General features: G+C 39.4%; 1 protein-coding gene across 2 annotated transcripts; it reads left to right on the forward strand.

The window, feature by feature from the left end:
* Nucleotides 1-340: 340 nt before the first annotated feature.
* Nucleotides 341-26,881, forward strand: rxrgb (retinoid X receptor, gamma b). 2 transcript variants are annotated; one of them, XM_086161821.1, is made up of 10 exons: nucleotides 341-584; nucleotides 18,420-18,661; nucleotides 22,458-22,602; nucleotides 22,803-22,982; nucleotides 23,254-23,414; nucleotides 23,670-23,799; nucleotides 24,302-24,434; nucleotides 24,869-24,960; nucleotides 25,130-25,235; nucleotides 26,374-26,881. In XM_086161821.1, the coding sequence occupies exons 1-10, from the start codon at nucleotides 554-556 to the stop codon at nucleotides 26,519-26,521; spliced, it is 1,368 nt and encodes a 455-aa protein (XP_086017947.1). In that variant the 5' UTR covers nucleotides 341-553; the 3' UTR covers nucleotides 26,522-26,881. The 2 variants fall into 2 exon arrangements, with proteins under 2 accessions (XP_086017947.1, XP_086017946.1); XM_086161820.1 differs by lacking the exon at nucleotides 341-584 and adding an exon at nucleotides 5,914-6,104.
* The last annotated feature ends 149 nt before the right edge of the window (nucleotides 26,882-27,030 follow it).

Below are 27,030 nucleotides of genomic sequence, written 5' to 3' on the forward strand. Positions count from 1 at the left end.
TAAATATTGCAAGTCTTGCAAGTGCATTTTCATGGCATGCATATTAACATAAAACCTATCCCAAGGATGTCGGAATGTATCTATTAACTCCCGAGTGTCCTGTGGTAAAGAAAATGCTTAGCTCGGAGGCTTAAAGTATTCCGAGCAACAATGTGCGCCTTTATTGCATCTAAAAATAGCCATATCCCGTCTCCAGGCGCCAACGATAAACATGATGTTATTTGATTCATTGGTCAATTGAGGATTTTTTTTTTTCTTAATTTTTTTTTTTTTTACGAGTGGAAGATTTCTCTCATTTCAACATTGTAGCTTGAAATATTGCAACAACAATGGGGGGTGGGGGGTTGGGGGGGTTCGTCATGACAGCGCCGGAGCTTGATATCGAACCGTGTTGTCATTGGGAGAAGCCCTGTGTTTGCCGCCGCCCCCCCCTCGCTGGGCCCCCATGTAGAGCCGCCTTGCCTTGCAGAGTTGAGTCGGACTGGAGAGGAATGCGCTGGGATGCGGAGCAGCAGCGACTCTGTTACAAATCGACGCAACAACTCGCTCAGTAATGGACAGCAATGATCCTTATTTACACCTGAGTAAGTACGCGCGTCCATCCCGCCCCCCCTCCGGATCGCTCGACAGTCACGTCGCTCCGGCGGTTTTTGTGTTGAGAGACTCTGGAGCGCGTTTGTTATGGCGTCTTCTCTCTCTGCTCCCGAAAGCAGCGTGACCGCGGACTTTAACCGCCGACTCGACTCGACTCGACTCTACTCGTCGGCTCCAGGCTGCTCGGCTCTGTCCCCCCTCCCCTCCTTCTCCTCTCTCCGCCTCGGTTAATAATCGCTACGAGACTGTACAAAGTGGACCGACGCGAATGTCAGGTGATCGCGGCTGCGCCGGTCAGCCAAGGTCAGAGGTTGGCACTTTAACTGCGCTTATGTAATTTATGGCCGCTTGTCGCGCGTCTGACACTAAACTGTTCGACACACACACGGACAATTTATTGCCCTCCGCGCAACTCGTCCGGTTTGGGCAGAGAAATTTGGTTTAAGCGCAGGGCATCGGCGGGGTTCCAACCCCTCCACCTCCTCGCAAATAAACAAACTTCACCGTAGGCGGCCGCTTGTCCGCAGCCCGAGTGGGTCGCGCCGCGGAAAAAAAGAAAAGTCAGGCGAAGTAAGAGTCGGACTCCGGACTGACTTTGCCCTTGAACCAGCTGATAGCTCTTTCTTCTATTGTCACAAGGGTTTTGTGACAGCTTAAACACCCCACCCCTCCACCACAGCCCTCCCTGTGGGGGTTGCAACATGTGGAACACAGTGAGCCACATTAGTGAATCCTGCTTTTATTTATTTATTTGGTTGTTTTTGCACACTGAACCTTTACAATTTGTCAGTCACAGACTATGCATCACGCATCATGTGACGGGTTTAATCTTTGAAAGATACAATCTTTTCCAGCGCCGCCGAAGATCCATAACATCTTTTACTGTATCAAGTTGAACATAGCGTCACACCAAATTTAATAAAAAGGAATAATATAGCTCTTTGATGGCAAAAATTGTGCAGCCCCTTTGTGTTATCGCAGATCTCTTGGTCGGCACCATTTCGAGAGGCTGAAAATTGTTTCCATAATGAATGTAGCTCCCAGGGGAATGAGAGAGACATCTGGATGGGAGAGCTTGTAGAGGGGAACCGGGGAGTACAGAAGCAACGAAGCATTCCCCCAGGCTGCATAGTTCTTATTGACTGTCCCAAGAGATTCTTACTCTTATCAGGCGGTTGTGGCATTATTGCATATTAAAGCTGCATTGGACCTTGATGTTGCTTTCATTGATGTTTAACTAAGTCGTATTTGTCAGCCATGTAGTCCCCGGAGTTCATTAGAACTCGGAGCCACATAAAGTAGTCCATACACGGCTGGAGGCTGTGACATAATCGAGAGCTGGCCTGTACACATAATGTGGCAGTTCTCTTTGTAACTTATAGTTGCAATTTTCATCTGCTGTGTTATATTCTTTGTTAAATTCTAAAAAGCTAGTGGTTTTCGTTTGAGTCTTAAGATCTCTCTCCTGTCTCAGAGGCTTTACAGGGGTCACATGAGAACCCGATTTCAGTGGAATATTTGACTTTGTAGGCACGGACCTGGCCAAAATATTGAACGTTTAATCAAGCTGTTATAGAGAAAGACAAATGCTTTTGAATATCAATTTAAGAAAGAACTGGTTCATTTCACTTCAGCAACACAGGATGTGTCTCACTTCTGGAGTCAGATGATTACCCATCTGCCTTCCCTTAATGGTTGTCAATGTGCAACGATAAATTAGAACTGGCTTGTGATTGGTTGTTTCTGAATCCACTGCGCCTTCCCTAATGTTTCGTTCCATCAAGTTTGAGAGTCATCCTGGGCTTTAAGTAGAATCAGCAATTTTTCCCTCACAGCACTTCAGCATTTTTTATTTGCAGTCAGTGGAAGTGATTCTAGACACCCATGTGCACCCACTCACCGCATTGGATGGTGACAACCGGCACAGCTCACAGATCGGGGAAGTCATGACGAGGATGATGAGAAAGGGTAGGAAAATAAAAAGGGAAGTGGAGAAACAGGTTAACAAATTTGATTTCAACTCTCATCGTACGGCAGTTCCTTCTGACGCACACACATGCCCACACACTCACACGCATGCACGGAGAGACCAATATATTCGCCCCGAACCGTGGAAATATGCAGCCCTCCTATGTAACGCACAGCTTATTGTATAGCCAAACGTGACCATGCTATCATGTGACTTCAAGAATGTGGATAGTATGACTATTTGACTGAGAAGTCCGGGCAGTATGAAAACCTGCTTACTAACTGGCTAAATTCTAGGCCCTGCATGAAGCAATCTTCACTCCCACAGACCAAAGTAAACCACACAGGTAAAGGGTGTGTCTCTCTGCAGGTATTTACTTTGGGATTCTTTAGATTTAAACCTGCTCTGCTTCATTGCAGACGTATGCATTGGCACACAATGCATACAATAGGTTTATTTCCAGGAACTTTTGATCGAGTGTGTGTATGTCAGTCTTGGTTAGGTGCTTGTGTGTGTGTGGGGAGGGGGAAGGGGGTGAGAGGGAGGGAGAGAGTAAGTGTGTGTGTGTGTGCTAATTGTGAGAACAGGGGAAAGGGAAAGAAGGGGCGTTAGGAGGCCATTCTCTGGGCTAATTGCCAGTAATTAGTCATTAGTGAAGAAGGTCAAAGCCTTGATTTAATTCCAGCTTTAATTGTGCAGAGGACCTTGAAAGGCCCACTGGCTGTAACAGTGTTTTCTTATGAAGCTATGTCTTTTCTAATAATTCAATTATATATGCCACACATTGAAATCTCTACTAGTTGATAAATGAGGATGTATAGATGTACATGAAAGAACAACCTTATCTTTCACTTTTAATACCCCTGTGAAACATGCCGCCCCCCAAAGAGTGTAAGCTTTTCAAGGCATCTTTAGTTTTTTTTCTAGGTAGTCCCATCCAGAATGCAACATGAGAAAATCATGTGGCAACGGGGCAAGGCTACCTTAGAATCATGGATCTCAGATCATTGTTTGTTTTTTATTTTGAAGCCTCAAACCCTTTAGTGATCAATAAATTGACTTTGAAACTTTCTGTAACTGGGAGGAAATCATGCTACTAAGCTCATTCGTCAAGTGATCTCTAATTTACTAATTATGCTTTCAATTTAAATGCATAGACAAAACAAATTTTCATCTGCCATGTATGAAAACGCTTGAAACAGTTTATGAAAATATATTTTGTTGGCTCCTAGGCTCTGGAGTTAGTTCCTAAGCAAACAGGTGATTAGTGAGTTTAAGTCTACTAGAGTTTATTAACACCGTTAATGTGGTAGAAATTGATACAGGAAGATTAATTGGTTGTTAGAAGATGAGTCTTCCAGTGAAAAAGGCAGTCATTTTCATACTATATTCTCTTTTTATTCTACAGATCTATTTATCATTCACATCGTGCTTCAGTGAGAATAACAGTGGTCTTAAAAAAAGGGTAAAAAACACTAAAGCACACATCCTTGTATAATTAACCACACCCATATTAGTCTTCAGCTGTTTTCTGTTTATTTCAGATTTCTTTTTTAGCTGCATTTTGTTACTCAGTAAAAAACATTGTGTTTCTCAAATTTCAGCCAGAGACTGGAGCCGCAAGCAAAACCGCCCTGTGCTTTGATTAGTTGAAATAGGGAAACTGATAAAGTACTCCGAATATTTTGTGAACTATTTACATTAAATGTGATCTTAATCAATCCGTTAAGAGTTTATCAGTTTATTATGGGAAGAGATGATAGTTCATGAAGTTCATGGGTGTTCTCTCCTCACAGTCCTTGATACAAGTGTGAATACAATCACCTTGTTTTGTGTGTTGAGCACGCCATGTGGTTCAGATACATAATGCATTTCATTAGAACTGTATTATTGTAATACCTCCCTGTGGGATTTTAAGAGTCTTAGGGTAGCAAGTGTCTCCTCTACTTTGCTGTCTTCTTGTGTTTGGCTGCCGAGCCTCTTGCCAGGTTACTGTCACTGAGGGGATCTGATTACATTCCTGCATGGTATAGACATCTGAGCCGACCACATGCAGGTGCGTGCCCATAAGAAACTGTTGAGTCACATGCTGGAAATAAAATAAACAAGTGCATCCCGGTTTTAGTGCAGTTTCTCAATGCTAATGCAAAGGATGAAGGGCATAACAGGTGAGGATTTTGATACGATGGCAGGATGAATTAAAACGAGCAGCTGCACACTTAAATCAGTGCCCAGTCCACAAGGCCGGGGTTAGTTGATATGATACACTTCCAAGGCCAAGGGTGCAGGCAGCCTAAATCATTGTTTTTCAAACTTTATGAAGTTCTTTTTTTTTTTTACAGATTTTGGCAATGTTTCAACAAACTACTATTTTTAAAATCCTTAAAAAGGTCAGCCTAAAAATTTAAATCCCTCCGGGTGTTGCAGTTTATTTAAGTTCCCCGAGGCTCTGTCGGCCATTGTTCGCTTTTGCCTTTAAGGTATATTTTTGGCCCTTGTTTGCATCTGGGTTTTCGCTTTGCTGCATGTTTGCTAGACCATCTTCCAACATTCAAAAAGACAATCCCGAACTTCCTGGAATGCTATATGCCAAACACACAAATGTAGTAACAGCAGGAACACAAGCAGCACACCATGTCACAACATCTAGCCATTTTTTTTTTCCCCGGCATCAAAGGGAATTACAGATGTTTGGAGGATGGGAGCAGATGGGAGAAAGAACTCTTTAGCCTTTGGCCACTTTTTGATACTTTCCTTTTAGCGACAATCACATGCCATTTAGTGCCAGTGCATTTCACGGGGTGACGATGAGTCACAAATTGCCAAACAGAAACAAAATGAGGAAATTTCACAAAATAAAATGTCACTGACACATAGAGAACCTCTGTGGAGGACAGGAATATCACACCCTCCAGCCTCATTCCCTTTTAAGAACAAGTAATTGGACTCTTCCAGTTATACTGTACTCTCAAGTGTGTGCCTCCCTACCTTCACTGCCCCTCATCCCCCTGTCTCCCCTCAATGTCAGACACTCTGTTCTGAGAGGACAACAGGTGTGTCTGTAGAGATAGTTTTACCAACAGTGAGAAACAAAGAGAGGGAGGTAGAGAGAGCGTGAGAGAGAGAAAGAGAGAGAGAGAGAGAGAGAGAGAGAGAGAGAGAGAGAGAGAGAGAGAGGGTAGAACTACAAGTTGAATGGGTGGTAGAAGAGCTGATTTGTGCAGCATTTGGGCAGCAGTGCTTCTCTGGGATTGATCTCAGGGGAAGGATAATCTGGGTAATCCTATAACTGGTGCTGATGGACTCCGCCTCTTTTGCTCTTCGCTGATGCCCCCTTCTGTTGCCATTCCTGAAAGGTTGTCGAGATCCGGAGGGTTCACGTCATTTTTATTTTGTATCAGCATCATCACTTGAGTCAGACTGCTCTCCTTCAGTGACTGGCATCCTGCCAGGGTTACACTTGCACCTGAAGGCATGTGGCATCCGGTGGCATCACCTGCAAATGGAGGAAGCCCCGGAAGGGAGCTCGGCTATGGCCACTGTGAGTATTTGGATTTAATCTTGTCTGTTGTTGCCGAAAAAAAAAGAAGCAGCGGATGGTTATGGGATTGTGTGCGAAGGATGATGTGTGCGTACATTACTGTGGCTTTGTAACTTTGACCAGAATTAAATCTGGTGGAGTGACAGATGTCTTTATGATAAAATCACTCATCCCAGTGTAAGATATTATGGTTTAAAATTTCTGTCCCCAAGTAGAGAACATGGCAAAACCAGATGGGGCACTTATATGTATCCACTTAAAAATACAATTTATAAATAAAATGTCATTTTACTATAACTTGTGAAAGACATCTGTCCATGTTCCATGCTATTGATATTAACAGTAGGCATTTCTCTGTCACTGCTTTCAATTCAAAAGTCAATTTAAAGCCCACTTGTGATGTCAGAACTGTAACTGGGTGCCTGTCATTGCTCTTTCCCTCACAATGTAATTATTTGTCCAAATCCTACTTTCTTTCTGTGCCTGTCTGCCTTCTGTCACTCTGCAACCCTCACTTAGTAGACGCTCTGGTCTAGTGTTTTCCTCCCTTTGGTTGTGTTGGAAGGTGTTGATTGGGCCTCACTGCATTACATCCTGTCTGAGGTTTTTAACTGGTTAACTTTTTTTTTAACTTTCGATTATTTTTGTAATAGACGAACCATACTCATCTCTTTTTTTATTTATTATTTTGAAGTGTTTTTATCTGCAGATAGGCAGTAGTTGAATTAATTTCATTTATTCTTTCTACAGCAGTTGAGAGATTGTAAGTCAAGGATCCCCAATCTCCATTGTTTTTTTTTTAACCCTCAAATTTAGACCATAGATTAATGAGACTTAAAAGTAACAACAACAACAACAACAACAACGTATTTCCTACCATTTCTTTTTATTTGTCAACAATTCTCACTATCTGCACTCAACGCTTGCTGATTCTGTTGTTCAAATGTCACGAGTACAAATGCACAACCCACCTGTTTAGTCATCTGATGCCAACACCCTTGGTGATTACTCTGCACTTTGTTGTGTGTGTATGCGTGGTTGTGAGAGTGTGTTTGTGTGTGCTCGCTTAAACGTTTTATCGAATGTATTCAAATCAAACTGATAAGCATTACTTTTCTTTCTTTCTGCTACTGATTAAGTGTGCATCATAAACATAATACATATCTATTGATCTTAATTGCCCGTGCCTTTATTTTAAACAAACCCACAAATCACTTCCAAAAATATCAACTGTTTCCTCTCATCTTCAATTTGTGCTTCACTATGCTTCTTAATGATCTATCTTAAGTTTCACTAATTAAATTGTTGATGATTTTTTTTTAGTTGTCTCATTTGCCCAAATTAACTAGAATTGTTTGCCGCAACTGGTTGTCTTGTCTGGTTCTCTTTTCAAGATATGGCCTAGAGGTCAGGTCATCCTAGTCCATCTCCCTGGGTCACAGAGTAGGATTTGTGCCTGTGTGTCTGTGTGTGTATTTGCAGCACATTGCAGCACATACCCATCTCTTTGTGGCCCTCTGCTTCTAGGAACTAATATGCATTATCTCATCAGACACAGTCATGGGAGCAATGATCAGCTTGTTTAAGACCAGCTCTTGTTTCATTTAATGATGTTGTTTTGTGATTGTATATATTCTTTTACTTTATATATGAATATATTATTTTCATATGATTGTAATTTTTCAAAATTAGATTGAGTTTTGCAGTATCACAGAATTGTCACGGTACTGTTGTGTAAATTAGATTTACTGCATGACTTGGAAGTATCAGAGTGGTTGAAATAAAAAAACATTTAGAAATCAAGCCCATATGCTGAGAAAATCAGCCCAAGGGTATGAAGAAAATAATTTTACTTTGATAGAAATTGCTAACTTGCCATTGTTGTATACAGAAAAACATCATTACATTGTTTAACAAATAAGTTGTAAATTAACAATGTTGATTTGTAATAAAACAAGGCAGTACAAAATAAAGTGTTTGCAATAAGAATCAATTCCCCACTTGCATATAATGTGATGTCTCAATGTCCTACCTAAATAGACTTTTTTCGACATTCTTGAATTTTTTTCTGACAGGCAGCTGCACAAACGAGAGTCATATTTCACAACAGCAAGTTCAGGCAAAGGAACAGCAGTGTTTTGCTCAGTGCCAATAGTACAATATTTAAGCTGTATTTCCAAGACACAGTGTAACAAGACTGCTCGATAACTGAATTTAAATAACAGCATTTGTGTTCTTCAGTTTGCGTGATCATTTACAGCCCCCCACCCCCCCAAAAAAATCTAAAATTGCCTCTTCCGTCACAGAAAACAACCGCATGCATCTTTTCAGATGACAATTTGTTTGGGAGTGGATGATGAAGATCTGAGTCACATACACATTGTACACGCTGTGGTAAATAGTTCTGCTCAGAGTGCCAGCCAAAACAAATAGTTGTCAGTATTTGGGAAGCACAGAGGTTTTTACAGGTCTTCATTTATTCATTTGGTTTTTTGATGTAAGCTGCTACAAAAGAGGCTAAAATGAGAGCCTCTGATGGCAGGTACAAAGAGCCAGCCTCTGTTAATGGATGATCAGCATAATAATTTGTGACCATAATCCAACTTTGCAATATGAGGATAAATTCATCATTGTTCATTGCAGCGAAGTGTGTGACAAGAGATTTTGGGGATCATGAAAACATTAAACCGAGTCTTAACAACCTTGATATTGTGTTACACAGTCTACTGTCTGTTATTAGTGGGTAAATCCCTGTACCCTTGGTGGTAATATAATGTTATAGTATCTTGTCAGTCTTCATATGATCGCCTTAAATTTGGAGTTTCTGTGCTGTGGTACCCAGCAACAGTAGCTGATCATCCTAAAGGAAATGACCATTTTTGCATTTTTATAGACAGTGTGTCAGTATTTACAGAAATATAGTTACTTTTGTTACGTTGATTTGTTTTTTTTCTTTGTGTTTTTAGTTGATGTGGTTGTTTATAATCAGAAATTATTAAAGTTAGTGTTCTCTTTTAGAATATGGTTCTGAAGGATTTGGCTGTAGAACAGCCATGTTTTTTTTTTTCCAAAAACAATATGCTGCTGATTTAAAATGTTGATAGATGGTGAACCTTGAAAAAAAAAGACAGATGAAGGCTTCCTGTCTTACTGCTTGTACTAAATAACTTCCTTTATATCAATGTCCGAAGTTTTAACTTTGTATCAGTCTTAAGATTTTGGTGTAGATTTAGAATTTCTCACTAAGCACACTATCAGACAATGATTTAATGCCAAAAATGGTGTTCCTAAAGAAATCCAGTAAAAAGTTTATTTTACCATCTTATAGCTCACCACAAATCCTTTTTTGAATATCTGAATATTTTTGTTGTTTGTATGTTTTTGATCTAAGTGCTTTCATCTTAAATTTAAATGGCTTCCACTTATATAGTGCCCTCATCCCCTTGCGGTTTCATAGAACTTCACACTGGGTTTCATGCACACTCACAAACTGATGACGGCAGAGCTGTTATTCACGGTTCTAACCACGGTTCTAACCGGTTCTAATCTAATGCACGGTTCTAATCGGTTCTAACAGGAAGTGCCAGGAACTGCCAACCCAATTGCCATTGGATGCATGAAATATAAGTTACTCTCACTACCCACAATTGATATGGTACATTTGTAGGATTTTGAATTTTATAGGTTTGCAACACATCTTGACTATCTGCACTTACTATCTCATCACACAAATTCCACTTGGTTTAATCTAAAATTTTACACCATTGCTCCACAATGTGGTCAGCTTGATCTCTCTGTGTGTGCAAACTCTTGTTGCTTTACTGTTCAAACCTTTTTCATCACTTGCAAATCAGTCTCAGTTACAACCCCCTCATTGATAGACTGCTTCTTAATAAAAATTGACGCAAGTCTATTAGTAATGCCTTTATTTTGGGATTAAATTATTTTTCCCTGAAATATGTCCCCTAGCTTGTGTCCTCACTGCCATACTAAAGGGAAGCAGATGGGGTGGAGTGGTGGGTTAAAAGAAACGTATCAGAGATCATTTCTCTTCTTTTCAGGGAAAGTGCAGGCGAGAGTTCACTACAGGGCAAAAATCAGGGTCAAAGAAGTTCACCAGCTCGAGCAGCACCAGCTAGTATCGTCAGAGTCATGGGATTTTATAGGAAAAAAAGTACTTTTCTGTTTCTTTATGTTCGCAACAAGAGAGGAATTGTACACAAGCTCTTCCTGACTGTTTTTATGTGTTTGCTTTTTGTTTGTTTCAGTTGACCACAAAACTATGATCTATACTCCTTAGGACTGTTTAAGGGTAGTCAGAAGGTTGCTAATATGTCTGCTGTTAATCTAACAAACATGGTTTTGTCTTACATATTTTTCCCCCGCGTAACGCCCTGCAGAAACATCCGAAGCTTTACTCAATTGATGATCTAATGTCTATGGCCAGACAGAAGCACTAGGTATGTGTGCTCGTTGGATTGCGAGTGCTTCAGGAAAAAGGTGGAGGGGTATACTGCCCTCCCCCATGCATCCCTCTACCTCTCTTTTGCTCTCGAGCTCTGTCCCCATCTCCATCCCCTCCTCCTCGGCCTCCCACCTTCTTGACAGTTGGCTTGCTGAGCTGCAGATACTTACCCAGGGATAAGAGGATTTACTGACACAATTGATCAGACATCAACCTCATTTACCAAAAGAAATTGATGTTAAGTGGGCGGAGACTCTATGCTGGTGTGTGCGGAAGATCTATGCAGTGTTTGTATCTGCAAGGGTTCATGGCCGGACTGCTGAGCTGGACTGACGATGAAGAGATTTCTTAATGACTTGTCAGCTGTAGCTAACAGGCTCTGTGGGGCGTCCGTCCGGTTGCTTGAGCGTTCACTCTGCTCTCGGTTATAGTACTGTCTGTCGCAGGCTCATGATACTCTATGGTTGTTCTTTCCAAATGCAAACACCGAGGCAAAGAAAAGGGGGAAGCACTACAGACATACAAAAAAGTATTACACAGATGGGTAAATGAGACGGAGATCCTTCTTCGAAGGACTTAATCTCGTAGGAGCTGTGTTAAGGCTTGCGTTGTTGTTCTGGAGGTGATCGCCTGCTCCCACTCCTGCTGCTTATCCCTCCCTGGCCACTTCCTTGCTATGCACTCCCACTGCTGGTGTGCTCTCTGGCGAAGAGATATTATTAGTTAGTGGGCCATGAGCTTATTGAATTACCACACAGTGGACCGCTCTATCCTTCTACAACATAGTAATTAATGGTTAGGGATTTCGATTGTTTCTAGTGTGTGATGTTTCTTTAAACACATTTTCATGATCAGTGGGATGATGCTTTGTGACATATGCTCTCTTTGCCAAAAATCACTTTGCCAAGTGGATTTTGCTGCATATGAATCATCGTCCAGCTCAAATGATGTGTTTATTTTTACAAAAATTAGGTAACTTGAGATAAAAAGGCCAGAAACAGTAAGCCAGGCTTTTCTCTTTTATTTTTTTAATTTAATTGCAATTTTTATGACTATATATATTATCAAATTTGATTAAAAACATTGATAGAAGTTCAGTATTTTAAATGACAATGTTTTATGTTTAAAGGTGGTTACAATAATTAAAGTAAAAAAAAATCATAATTTGATTTACAGTGAAAAGAAACACTGTTTCATTATTGCATGTATAACTAAAATCCAGTGAGTTTGAAATTACTTTTGAGATTGAGTTAGTGTTGATTGTTTTATAGCACATCCTCAAATCTTATTGTGTTTGCGTACATGATATTATAAACTGATCAGATACGTGGAATTTCTAATATCATGTCACCGTTACACTGCGATTGAAGTTGTGCCTTTTTCGGGACTAAACAGTAAAATCAAATCAAAATATACCATATCAGGGTTGTACCGAGTTATATTAAATATCCAATTCATTTTTTTCCCTCAAATGAACTCCTCATATTTAACAAAACATGAGTTAAATCCTCAAGTTGTCAAAAAATAATTACCTCTGCTCTCAATCCAGGGCTGCCCCCCCCAAAAAAAACTGATTTCATTGACCTATACTCCACTTGTGCAACATGTTTTATCAATATCTGCCAGGAAGATTTTGCATGAACCGGCTGAAGGGCAGTCGGATAAAATAGCAAAGGCAACTCAGTCTTTATGGAGGTACGCAATCGTATTTATTCTTTAGGTATCCCTTACATGACACTCTGGCCAAACCACAAGCCCAAATTTTAATCAGAAGGTGGGTGAATTTATGGGTGTGTTCTCTGCCATTTCTCAGAATGCAACTGCGGCCTGCAGGTAGGAACCCTTTTGAACTTGGTTCAGGAGTTTGGCAACAGGCAACCTTTGATTTGCGACAGAGGTGGTCAAAGGTGCCCTTTGCTGCCCTATGTGTTTGCTCTCAAATAGATGCTTGTGTCGCTGCAGCCTTATTTTTGGGCTTGAAGCAAAGATAGATATTAATCCCTGGTATGCACCTTAATTTCATTTAATTTCATTATTTGATAAGAATAATTCTGGACAGAGAATATGTACACTCAGTAACATGTGGGTGGGGGAGAGGACCCCAGTGCATCATGGGAAATTCCTACAGTGGTAAGATAAAAAAATTGTAATAGACCATCTTGAGCCAGCTATAACTACATTTTGGAGAGAAGAAGTGACTGAATTTTTTAGTTTTGGAAGAACTATACTTCAGATCTATTGTTATTTGTGGAGTCTAGAAGCCCTAAATTCCTTTCTGCGTCGACAGAGGAACCCATCAGTGCCTAATATGAACTTCCCTCTGTTGTGAAATGTATGAAGCACATTCCAGAGGCCCCTTTGTGTAAAGGTGATTTACATAGAATGGAGATGGAACAGCCGGCTTAGATGGTTCATTTAAGGATAGACCCTTGAGCTACTCTGGGCAGATTTATGCTGCCATGCAGACACTAATACACATTTACAAACACATGCAACCACACACATACACAGACAACCATGCAAATATGCATGCACACGTACGCAGGCACACTGTCTGTTATAAAAACATCCATTTCCACCGTGTCCCTGGATCATACTGGCTGACTTTTGATATGTTTCTATGGTTCTCTCCAAAAGTTTTTTTTTCCTAAATGCAAGTTATATTTTGTCAGTAATGGACATTTTACTGACAATCATGAATTAATATCAGATGAATTCTTGTAGCTTTTAGTTAAAGCAGGAGTAAAACACAGATGTGGGTTTTCTTGTTATGCTCATAGCCTTTCTCACACTGTGCTGCATCTGTCCCTGTTCTCCCCGCTGAGGACTTTATTGGCATTGTTAGGGAAGATGGTGATAAAACTCTCAGTTAAGATTTGATGAATGTCTAGCTCTCTGATTGTCGACGGCCTATGTCTAAATTAATATATGTGAGGGAATATGATTGCGTCAGGACAAACTGTCCTGCATTTAGATAATATATAGAAAGTCTCTACTTGGATGTACAACTATCCTAATCTAATGAATAACCTAAAGAAACTATGCCCAAAACCAGACAGCCCGTGGAACGAACACATTCACATCGTAAAAAAAAAAAATCTAAAATTAAATATGATCAAATACTTTTTGGTTTTAGATGTTCAAAGATTCCAAGCCATGATCTTGTCGCTCTGCTCTCCAGCATGGGAAATAAGTACACTTGTTGGATGCCTTCAAGATCACTGGAAAATTTTTGGCTACGCCGATGATTCTCGATTACTGACAGACTCAGCACTTCTAGAATGGAATAGATCTTTACGAGCCCAGGAGGGAATTTCACATGGCCCTAAAAAGAAGGGCCAATGGGCAAAGCCAGACAGGGTGCAAACTGAACAGTGCTGATCGACATAAGTTTGATTCGATGAATCTGTGCTAAAAATCAAGGAAAACATTTCTACCCTTGTCAAATGTAAGACGTTATTGTACATTATGTTGCACTACGAGCTATTAAAATGAGCTTTAATGGAGCTATTCTAGTTTCCAGCCAAATCAGTGGGAGGAAGGACAGCTTTAATACATATTTGACGTGAGTGATCACTCAAGGGTTGGAGAAAGTGGCCAAGTAAAGACGAGGGGTGGAGACTTTAGTCTTAGCGCTAAACAGGAAGTTGCACAACATCTGCTCCTTGGCATACTGAGAGGGAGTGAATGTCCAGCTGTGTGTTTTAGACTGGGTCTTCTTATAAAACATGCAAATTAGAAGCAGAGGATGTTTGAGTATTTCTCTGTATACCCTAATCTGAGAGCAACGTTCTTGTGCACCCTTTTCAGCTGAAGTCAGCACATATGCCTTTCACAACGACTGGACAAAAAAAACATTGAAAATTTCAAGTTCGCCTGTCGACTCCAGTCTTTAAGATAGTAACACTGTGTTATTTGGTTTCGTATTGGATATAGCGCACCCTGGTGGTACATATGGTGAATAGTGAACGCTGGTGCGTAAATAGAGAAAATTCTGTTCATATCTGAGGGGAGAGGGTGTGCGACTGTACTTATTATTTAAAAGGCCAGCCTTTTTTTTCCCTTTTTTTCACCTCTGGACCAGGACCGAAGTTTTGTAGAGTTGCAGGTTGCCAGTAGATTGGGCGTGTTGAACATACGGCCTGCAAGGGGGTCCAATCCACCCCTTGGGATAAATCTACAATTTGAACAAAATAACATAAAAATCATGAACTACCTTTTTAAGATAAAAACGCAGTCCCGATATTGTCTGCAAGGGGCGAACTGTTTTAGTCAGTGTTAGCAACATGTCACAACACTATGTGACTCAGAACTTACAGCAGATGGCAGTGATGCAGCTTCCGGGTCTATAAATAGCATTTTTACTTATTGTTAGAAATTTACCTGCTTCTCCTTTGGCCCTGACACCTTCATCTGCAAGATGTCGTTGTCAAAAAAGAGAAAAGTGGACATTGTGTGGAGGGTTTTCCAAGAAAAGTGGACCACTTCTTATTTGTTCGTTGATGTTAGTAAGAAACCTGTATGCTTGGCGTGGATGCAGCATGTTTCTGTGCCCTGATATTACTCGCCAAGGAGAAGAACACAACAAAATGCATGGAGAACTGAGAAGACAGAACTTACGCATAGTGTTGTTGAAATCGCACTTACTTTTCTTAATGAATCTCAGGCTGTTTGTCATGTATTTTTAGAGGAACAATTACATATAAAGATTTATATGATTTACAGGTTCTCCTCTACAATAAAACAAAGGAAGAATTTGGACTTAGTGTTACTAATTAGTGATAGTGATTTTACTGGTCCGGCCCCCTTGACATCAAATTAAGTTGTACGTGACTCCCAGACCAAAATGACTTTGACACCCCTGCAATACATGGTGTCAGTGTTGACAAAGCATAAGGCAGCGCATGATGCTGCTGGGATGTTGTAAGTTTATAGTTCATTTATAGTTCAGTTTTAAAGGAATGAGTTTCTTATCATGACTGATCTCCTATCAGTAGATATGTTTTTTTCATTTTTTAGCTTCTATGCCTTTATTATTTATATCCTATTATTTTTTTAAATAAATCTAAAAAAAATCAAAGCATGTACAATTTATTCTTAAGAAAATTATGTTCTAGGGGTGAATCTGTCTGATATCCAGTTCCAGTTGACTTATTCAATAATTTATATTCTCCCATCAACTATGCCACATGATGTCTAAATGATGTAGGTTTGGAGAGGGCACATGAAGAATTTACCAAACATTTATTACACAACAGTGACAGGCAAGAAAATATGCCATTATTGCATGTCAATAACTGTGTGGCAGTCACACATCAGGCTGAGCAATTTCTAATTTAGATTGAATATACCATGGATCTTTCCACTATCACAAATTGGGACGCCATTTTATTGTGAATATCCGAACAGTGGAAATTATTTGATTCAAATTTGATTGAAAAGCCAATTATTTTGCAAACTCTCAAAAGCGAATGCCCATTTTAAGCATCAATTGCTTGTAAATCTCCAAAGCAATCTTGAAGCCCTGTCAAAAAAATCAGAGTTTATCATATATGTTCATAATTTATTTTCTGCTTTGGTGTGACACTGCAACTTGCTATTTCTGTCTACTTCTAGAGTAACAAAAAACTAAGCTGTGTTACATTTGTTGTGCTCCTTGGCCTCCCATAAATTGATTAATAGCAGCCATGTGCAAACTGATGTAAGCTGTGTGCAATTGAAAATCAAAAAACTTTAATGTACACTACAGATACCGGATATGAGAGTGGAGAAGCAGAAAGTGAGAGACTGCATGACTTTGCAGACATCACATCCAATACTCTTGACAGATTACTCCATTTATCAGGAATGCAGTCCTCAAAAATCATCCTCACCCTGATGAGGAGAGTGGCCAAGCAATGTGATGATGGATTTTTAGGACAGGATATCTGCCTCTCTTGTGCTTTGATCGAAATAAAAAAGAAACATTGAAATAATCTGTTTGAAAGATTTTTTCAAATTTTCTTAAGCATCAGTCCATGGTGGTTGCATCATTAAGACAAAATTGTTTGTTTACAACACGTTAAGTTTGAGAAAGCAAATGTTACAAATCAAGAAAAATTATTGAGTTTTACATGTCCATCAAATCAGCCACCATTGACAGTATTTTGGAAAAGATATAGTTCTTGTGACTGGCAGACAAAAAAGAGGATGTTGTGTGTGTGTTCCTGTTAGTTTTGGAGGGGCGTGAGTAGAATTTTTAGTAGCCGAGCTTGAAGTTGGTCCATTAAAAGCCAGCCAGGTTTGTTTTTCTGATGTTAGTACAACAATTAGATGAGTCCTAACCAGCTTACATCTCATAGAGCATCACACTGTTGTATTATTTAATGAAACAGCATATTAATCTTTATTTTAAGTTTGTCAGAATAAAGAGATGAATGTCAAAAGAGCTTTTGCACTATGGCAATACCTACAGTGGAATCTTGAAGCTTTGTGATGAAACATAGATGTGTGAGATTTGTGTGTTTCAAAAATCAAAACTCAGGTGCTCCTGCACGTCAGTTTGTCCTGCCACCACTCACCCTTGTACACATACAAACAGACTACACACACCGGATTGTGACATTTAACTAGGAACTGTGGCACCGGGCCCACTATCACAGTTTCTGTGTGTATGTGTGTGTGGAAAGGTGGAAAGGGGGATGGTGCACTCATGCATGAGTGCATTTTCTGAGTGTTCAGACTAATCCAAATGTTTACGTGCGTATGCTACCCCGCCGTCCGTCATCAGTAACATTTTGCTCATAAATCCTTGCATGATTTTATTTGTGGAATGGAATGGAGACCTCAGAAATGTCCATTCATTCTACCTGTTTGTGGTGTCCCGTACCAGGGAGTGTAAACCTTAACATATTGGCTGATTCTCATGGATGGTCTGCATGGCATACTGAATGTGTATGTTGGTTTTTACTGGTAATGAGTGAAGGTCCTCACAGCAATAGCACATGCATGGAATTACACACCACGTTCTCAAAAAGCCAGTTGACTGGCAGATTTCCTAAGTAGGTCATCTATGTAAATGCCAGGCTGTCAGTTTACATCAATAGATGCAAAGCAAAGTCAGCACCCTGGGACCAAAATCAGATGGGCCTCCCTTTGTGCAACCGTATTTACACAACAAGTCTGTATAAAGTCATATTGCAGAGGCAACTCAAAATATCACTGTTATTTAATGTTTTCAAAAGACACTTTGACACGGTTATGGAGACTATAGTCTGTCTTCCTTTTTTATGCTTAATAATTCTTTGCATACCCTAATTTTGAACTAAATTTTTGTAAGGGAAAGGGAATATTTAATATCAAAAATGTGATGCTCAATTTAAAAATCTGCATGTGAATCAGACTGTTTCTCAATGCATTGAGTAATTCAGCAATTGACTACTTAACAGGCAGTTTCTAACATTTTGAAAAAATTGAAAAAAGGGTGCATATTATTTAAATGGTGAGTTAAAGCTTTGGAGTTCAGCAGGAATCACTAATTAAAGAAATGTAATTTACAAAACATTTTATCGTAATAACTGTCATTTTACAGTATCGTTGATGTTCACTCGGTGGATTGTGTTATCAAATGTGTTAACACATCAGCATGTAATGTGTTATTAGATTTTAATCTATATTTGAGCTGTTTTTATCTATCACAAAAAATGCCATCTTAATAATGTGATATCAGTGATTGCTTTATTACCCAGCCTTTATTTACTTTATGTATCAACATGAGGAATGTGGTTTATTGTGATACATTTCGACTGGGATTTTATGTCCCACAAGGGTTTATGTCTTAATTACCTGACAGTGGTTACTTTCCTCTCCAGACTCTACAGGGCCAATGAGCACAGCCCACTCCCACCCCCACCCCCCACCAGTGGGTGGTATGGTGGGCCACCCATCAGTCATCAGCACCTCTAGGCCTTTGCCATCCCCGATGTCCACCTTGGGTTCCCCAATGAATGGCTTAGCGTCACCCTACTCCGTTATCACCTCATCTCTGGGTTCACCCCCTGTCTCACTGCCATCCACGCCTAACATGAACTTTGGAACTCTCAGCAGCCCACAGGTAAGAACATTTTAAGATTTTCTCACAAGTTTTATTTATTTACTTATTGACTCATTTATTTTTTATTTATGGATTCACTTTCAAACCATCTAGAGGAGAGTGGGGAAGTTATTCAAGCTGTCAAATATGTTAAGTATGTAATATCAGAGTGGCCACTTGCATTGGAAAGTGATTTCAATGAAAATTAAATTCCCAATTGCTCATCCTGAGCAATGACACAAAATCTGTTTACCACAAAAAGGCTATATGTGATGATACATGGGGTGTGACATTGGTAGAAGGAGTCAGAATGTATTTGCTTTTTCAGTGCTTTGCAAAATATTATCCACATTACATCTTAAATGAACAAATATATAAAAAGCCTCACCATAAAAGCCTTAGTTCTGCTCTTAGATGCAAGAACAGTTTTCTTATCTGTGCTCACTGGCACAAATCATTTGGAAAGCTCAGGTAGTGTTGTTTCATTTTAAAGGCTCTACAGACATAATGTGACAAACAGGGCATTCTACCTAGAGGGACATTTTCAACACTAATTTCATCTTTCATTCTTAGAGTAATATTTAGGTTTGGGCGTTGGATTGGTAAAATAAGCTTGTCAATTATATATCTCAATTAGCTATCAATTAGCTCAATTAGTTTATCTTCAATGACAAACATTGTTACACCTCAAAGGAATCTCCTGAATAAACCTTTCTTCTCTCCTCTTCTTTTTTTCCATCTTTGCTCCACCCTCCTCTTTTCCCACTAATCTTCAAGAGCCGCCTGGTTATTCTTAGTATACATCCATGTTATGCCGGAGTAATGTAATTACTTTAGCCTTCCTTGCCTGGCTAGTTGCATTGTTTCTATTGGCCACGTGACCATGGTCCAGCTGTGCATCATTTAGCAGGCCAAGCCTCCAGAAAAATCTCCTAGTGCTCCTGAAAGCCAGCCTGACACTAGTTGAAGGGGAAATGTTTCTCCAAGATCATATTAACAAACTAGATGAGTTTACCATGTTACTAAATTCTATTTTCAAGATGCATTTTACACCCGGTGGTTAAACCACTGATGTTTGATATTATTTTCACACTGTATTTACAGACGGTGGATGTTGATGCAGTCTAAACATTAACCAGCATAACTGGTTGGGGAGGGAATATTTAAAATGAACTGAGCGAAGACTGTGTTAAGTTGCCAGACACATGTTTTGAATAAAGGTCAAGAGCTTAAATGACGGACAGGAAAACAAACTGAGATTGAAATAAACAATAGACACAGTTTAACAACTAATGTGATTGATTTTTATGCTATATATCACTTTTGACAATATTCATCTGTATTTACTTTGGCTTTAGAACTGTGAGCAGGAGGTTGAAAGTTAGCCAAATTCATGCCCTTTCACATTTTAACCTCTCAACCTTAAGGCCATCCCTGAGTTCTGTGTCACTGATGTCATGCGTGGGGATTTAAAGTTCATTCCCGCTCTTGGAGAAAGGAAATCAAAACGTGTTTTCACTTTCACTACTCTTCATCCTCATTTTTTTGTACAGAAAATATTCACACATATATATATATACATAAACATATAAACATGTGAAATATATTTTGCATGGCAATTATATCTTGAAGCTGTGTAATAGCTGCATTATGGGGTCTTTCATTTTTATTCTATTTTTCACATCTAGATTCAGATAAATACACCTTAGTATGATAGAGTACAAAAGCAATCTAAATGATGTCCCTATGTGAGTCACAGAATGAGCTATAAACCCTGAAAGACCCAAGCTGGTCCAAACATATAGAAATGTATGTAGTGCTTCACTGGACTACATTTAGGCCAGTGCTGTGGGGCACAGTTGACAATTATATATGTGTTTTCAATCACAGTATGGATTTGTGCCTGTAGGGACCTTCGGGGTTAATACGATTTCATGGTATGTTTGTCTTTTCACCACCAATAACCAGTGACCATGCCACTACATAGGCATTGTGTCATATGGAATATGGATATTGCTTAATTCAATATTCAACTGATGGCTATTTTCCTGCTGGTTTTCAAGATGTCAGTGTCAGAATAAACAAGTATTTTCACCATATATCGGTTCCTGTATTGGCTTATCAATGTGTTTGGCAATAAAAAACCTGCAATGTTCAATTAACACAATTCATCCGTAAACTGTGGCACGAACAGTCCGAAGGTATTTAAATAAATCATGAAATCCAAAAGAAAACCGTAGAGACAAGAGGCGGATGTAGGATTTTTTTCCTCCTCTAAATTCTTGCTAGATTAAATGATATTCAGAGCATCAAAATTAAATCAGATTCAGTTGTCTCAGTGGCCTTTGCTGCAGTTACTGTTTTCGAAAGCACCATATGACTCACCAAATTTCTAACTGAAAACCAATTAGCATTTTTATATTCTCAAAATAAACCCCCTGAATTAGACATTTCTTCTAAAGACACAGAAGATGCAGCTCTTGTCCTACTTAAGGCCCAAGTCAAGTTTACATGTAGGATGTAGTTTGTTCTTTATACCATGTGTTTAATAAAGAATGTATGATTCATTAATTATGCATACATAGAGCTTGTAGTCTTCATCTCCAGCTGCATATTACCTCTCTGACAGAATTAAAGCTTGACCAACTGTCATGGGTGTTGTTAGTTTTTATTTTTTTACATGTATGAAATTAACTGAATGTGTTGAAAAGTGTTCTGAAGAGGAATATTTCCTTATTAGTGACTCACCAATAGGGAGATTGGGTCTGAATGTTTGCTGAGTGTCTGCCTTTGGGGCATGTACTGATGGTAAACAACTAGTATGCAAAGTGAAATCTGTATGCGCTCTCCTGCTGTAAGGAAACCGCTGTAGAGGTTTGAGTTCAGTCTGCCATTAAAGTATTTTTCAGGAAAGAGTGCACACTGTAAATAAGTTATAAGAAAAGCCTGAGGTGACTTTGAGTAAGATGTCCTTTATGTCATGCTGCATCAAATATATAGGACATGAGGACATATATAGGTCAGTGTAGTGGTTTGCAATTGGAATGGAGATGTGATCCACATTAATAACTGCTAAGCTGTTTAGAGAGGGTCAGAGGGCAAGGATATGATATGCAAGATCTATGGAAATCATAAGGAAAAATAAGTGGTTCTTTGGTTTGGAGCATGCCTCCCTCTCAAGACGCTACCTGTGTACCTGAGTCAGTGGTGAGTATCAGTTATGTTATCCCAGTCATTCATTAACCTTAATGTCTCAAGTGGCAACTTCAACCAACAATTCACATTCTCAGATGGAGTGTTCACACATTTGTTAAAGATGTGCACATCTTAACCCAGAATGCCACTCAACTACCAGTTAAGTCAGAATCAAAACCTGCTCTGCTCATAGTGTCAGCATCTCAACTCAATCTTTCAACTTAATTCCCTTAATGTGAGGTACAAAATGTTGGTCCCCTCTGCTGTTTCTTCCTGAGAACTGCAGTCTTTCGGGCCACGTGACTCCACTCATATGCCTCTCCCTGTCAACAAACATTAAGAAACCTGAATGTCAAGACTCAAAAAGAAACCTCAGCCCCTCCCACTAACCGAGCATGTGATTTCACCCCAAAGCACTTTCTCAACAAAGTGTGTGGGTGGGGGAACTATGGCTGAGTAGAGGAGAAAATTAGAAAATAGAGGAAGGGGAACAGGGAATATTGTGAGACAGTCCAATACTTTTCACCCTTACCTTCTCTCCACTTCCTATTTTTGCATTAGGTCAGGTTGCCAAAGGTTCAACTCTTTTTGTCTTCTCTTGCTTACTTCCTGTCATTCTTAGATGAACTCCATGAACAGTGTGAGCAGCTCAGAGGACATCAAGCCCCCACCAGGCTTACAGAACTTGAGCAACATCAACTACCAATGCACAAGCCCTGGGGGAATGTCAAAGCACATCTGCGCCATTTGTGGAGACCGCTCTTCAGGTAATGTCAAAGGGTTAGGGATGAAAGAGCAAATCTGCACTCATACCTTCACCACACAGCTATCTCCAAGAAACAAAAGTAACTAACAAAAGCATGTTTTTTTCATGTACGCTTTTGAAAAAAATATGAACAATTTCCTGTTCTGTAGAGGTTGACATGTATTTTGAATTTTTTTTCTTTTTCTGGTACTGTTTTAACAGGAAAGCACTATGGTGTATACAGCTGTGAGGGATGCAAAGGCTTCTTTAAGAGGACTGTTCGCAAAGACCTAACTTATACTTGCCGAGACAGCAAAGAGTGCCTGATTGACAAGCGCCAGCGAAACCGCTGCCAATACTGTCGCTACCAGAAGTGCCTGGCCATGGGTATGAAGAGAGAAGGTGAGTGTATATTGGTTTGTAGAAAGAGTGGTGTAACAACCACAGAACTACCTTTTTTAAGTTTATGCTGCATAGGCAAGCAAACTTCCACTGTGCACCATAATTTAGGTAATTGGCATTATTCCAATATTTCCGTTTTGAGTATTTCAGGCAATATACCAATGTCACAGGTATTGGAAACACAGCAATTAATTATCAAGTGCCCGCCGTATCAGTACTTTTATACTGCTCAGCATTGTGAGTTTGATCTGGCTTGCATGTGCATTTGCAGCGGTGCAGGAAGAGAGGCAGCGCGGTAAGGAGCGCGGTGAGAACGAAGTGGAGTCGACCAGCAGTTACAATGAGGACATGCCTGTGGATAAGATCCTAGATGCTGAACTGGCTGTGGAGCCCAAAACAGAGACATATTCTGACGGCAGCCCCAGCAACTCAGTAGGTCCAACAAATTCTGAGAAAGAAATCAATCCTCTCCAGTGGCTTTGGTTTATATGCCATATGTCAAATTTGAAGTTTACCTGAGCAGTGGTCTTCAAATGAAGTGTCTCTTCAATATTCGTGTGAATGTTGGAAAGCGTGTGTGATTTATAAATCATCCAGAATTTTTTTTTCCAAGATTTTTGTTTGAGCAATCTTCATGAGTTGAATTGCTAAAGACTTCTGTTTTCGAATGTTTCTTCATCTGTCTAGACCAACGATCCCGTCACCAATATCTGTCAGGCAGCAGACAAGCAGCTGTTCACACTGGTAGAGTGGGCTAAGAGGATCCCACACTTCTCTGAACTTCCCCTTGATGATCAGGTCATCTTACTAAGAGCAGGTAGACACACATAAATGTATGGAAATGGCTTTTCTGGAGTACCTTGAAGAAAATTAAGAATTTACCATTTTAAAAAATCAATGCATATAAGTTTCCATTCAGCAGGAAAGAAGGCATTTCTACACCTCAAAATTTCTTTTAGGGTAGTGATTTATCCTCTGGCAGGGGATTTATTTAAGTGTTTTACATCCCCATCAAACGTTTCAGGCATTTAATTAAATGGTCAAGTGAAACCAAACATAACCACACCGTTGGTCAAGTCCCAACAATTGGTTTGCAACCAATACAACAGTGTCCTCTGCTGGTGGTGGATGTGACTCAAGCCCCTGCATGGAAGTGAAGAAGTCACTCAACAGGCCTCATTATTTTACTTAAAAAGTAGGACTGATTTCAGAAATTATGTAATATCACATGTATATAATTAACTGAAACTCTAGAAAGTCTGCGAGGAAGGAACAGAGAAAATGATGGAAGAGATTACAGTTTTTGGTTTTAATTCCAGGCTGGAACGAGCTGCTCATAGCCTCGTTCTCTCATCGCTCGGTCACGGTGAAAGACGGCATCTTGTTGGCCACAGGTCTCCATGTCCACCGAAGCAGTGCCCACAGTGCCGGGGTGGGCTCCATCTTTGATAGGTAGGAAACATAAAACTACAGTAATGTTGGGTGATCTTATTTTAACATATTCATCAGACATCTAAACCAAACCACTAGAATATATTTAAAGCAACATTTTGACAACAATTATACTAACCTTTAGAGATCAAATCGGCAAATAATTCATGATTCCAAAAGTAAGGCCTTAGTGTGTATTTCAGTGATTTAAATCATGTTTTTAGCCTTGAATAGGTTTATAGGGCACTGTTTTGATTTTCTTTTTCTAAGTGAAATTCTTGAACGTAGTAATTATCAACAATTTATTTGATATGTAAATATGTGAGTGTATTAAATCTGATTATCATGTTATATTTGAATTCTTGTACAGTTTTCAAAAGTCATAAATCTAACTTGCTCAAGTTGCAAGCACCCCTCCCATTGGCATTTGACCTTTATTATACTATCTCTTGCAGAGTCCTGACAGAGTTGGTATCCAAAATGAAAGATATGCAGATGGACAAGACAGAGCTGGGCTGCTTGCGAGCCATTGTCCTCTTTAACCCAGGTCAGTTCATCAGCTTTACACTGGGAATGCAATTCAACTTGAATCTTAAAACGCAAAGTTTGCACCACGTTGTGTGCCGTTTACCTGTTTTTCTGTGTGTCATATTCTGTTTGAGGTAGTAGAGGAGTTTTTTTCCGGGATCATGTTGAACAGTTTACATTTCTTTCAGATGCAAAAGGTCTTTCAAACCCACCAGAGGTTGAAGCACTGAGGGAGAAGGTCTACGCCTCATTGGAATCGTACACAAAACAAAAATACCCAGACCAGCCTGGCAGGTTAGAACTGCAACACAGAACAGACCAGTATATATAGCAACCGAACTACAAAACACAGCTGTTAAATAACTATGATACATTTTAAATCAACAAAAAAAGTCAAATAAAAATAACCATAATGCAATTTAGGTAACTTGGAAAAAAGATACGGTATATTTATTTATATTTTTAAATGTAAAAGCCCACATTTACAATGGAGACACAAGTCATGTTGTATTGTTTCGAGACAGCGGCATTGAGGGAAAGTAAAGAAGCAGAGTTTGAGGTCAGCAGAGATGAAGATGGTGAGTTTCTCTTTTGGGGTGTGGAGGATTAATAGGATCAGTTTTGAATCCATCAGAGGGACAGCATCCCCTTTGAAATAAAGTCAGAATGAGATGGTTTGGACATGAACAGAGGAAGGATAGTTAAGATTTAGGGAGAAGGATGCTGACGTTGGAACCTCCAGGCAGAAGAAGACCAGAGGCGAGATTTATGGGTGGAGTGAAAGGGGACATAGCGTTAGTTGGTATAAGATAAGATAAGATAAGATAAGATAAGATAAGATAAGATAAGATAAGATAAGATAAGATAAGATAAGATAAACTTTTTGATCCCCATAGGGGAAATATGTCTGTCACAGCAGTGTAACAGTTATAATGTCAAAAATAAATATGAATATAAATAGAGAGACACTTAGAAGACAGAAGATAGCAAAGACATCCACGAATGAATAGACAGCAGGGAGAACAACGGCAGCAACAATATCAGGGATGAGACGGGATGCAGAAGAGAGGGTTAGATGGAGGCAGATTGCTGTGGCGCCCCCGGGAGGGAGCAGCCAAAGAGAACAGAAAATTAATAAAATCACAATATTCAGATTACACAATAGTGTGAAATGGTACTTTATTGTCAGTAAAAGTACTCATTTTGTCCTTTCAAATATGATGGCAGAGGACCAAAGTTCTGGAGGTTTTCAGATAAAAGCAAACCCTAAAAAGGAACCATTGCTATTAAAGTAACTACTATCCTCATTTGTGTATGTTATTCGTTTGAAAAAACATACTACTCTACTGGCTGAAATGTCTAAAAAAGAGATAATATCTTAAATCGGTCTCACTAAATGCAATTTTTCCACTACTTCCTTTCCTTTCGGTAGGTTTGCCAAGCTGCTGCTCCGCCTGCCTGCCCTGCGTTCCATCGGCCTGAAGTGCCTGGAGCATCTGTTCTTCTTCAAATTGATCGGCGACACACCTATTGACACTTTTCTAATGGAGATGCTGGAGGCGCCGCATCAGATCACATGACACCAGTCCCATCACCCCCCTGTACATACTCCCATATTGTTGGTCATATGAAGATGAATTAATGGTTCAAATTGTAAAACTGCATATTTTATAACAAGCAAAATCTTGTAATTAAAAATAGAAAATGTTATTTTGAAGTTGAGGAGAAGGTCGAGTTCAATGTTGAAATAAATTCTAATAGAATTGTTAACAGATTTCTTTTGTAAATAGATAATTTCAGGTGTCTGTTTTAAAAGCAACCCAATGCAATTCGAAAGTGACTATTTTATTCAGAGGAATTCTATAAGACAGAAAACATCTCTGTTTCTTAAAATACATTTCAAAACTTACAGAATAAAGTCATCGAAAAAAGTTGCTAAACATTTTGTGTGCATTTTCCTTTCTGACTTATCTATTATAAGAATGGTATTCCAGTAGAAATTACTATTTATAAAGGGGTATAATCTCCCTCAGGTACAGACACAGTTTACTTTATTTTGCTATTACTATTGTAATCCATGTCTAATATT

The sequence above is a fragment of the Fistularia commersonii genome, chromosome 16 (genome assembly GCF_037954325.1).
Source record: "Fistularia commersonii isolate RoL2024-O1a breed Wild chromosome 16, RoL_Fcom_v1.0, whole genome shotgun sequence".
In the NCBI taxonomy this organism is placed as follows: Eukaryota; Metazoa; Chordata; class Actinopteri; order Syngnathiformes; family Fistulariidae; genus Fistularia; species Fistularia commersonii.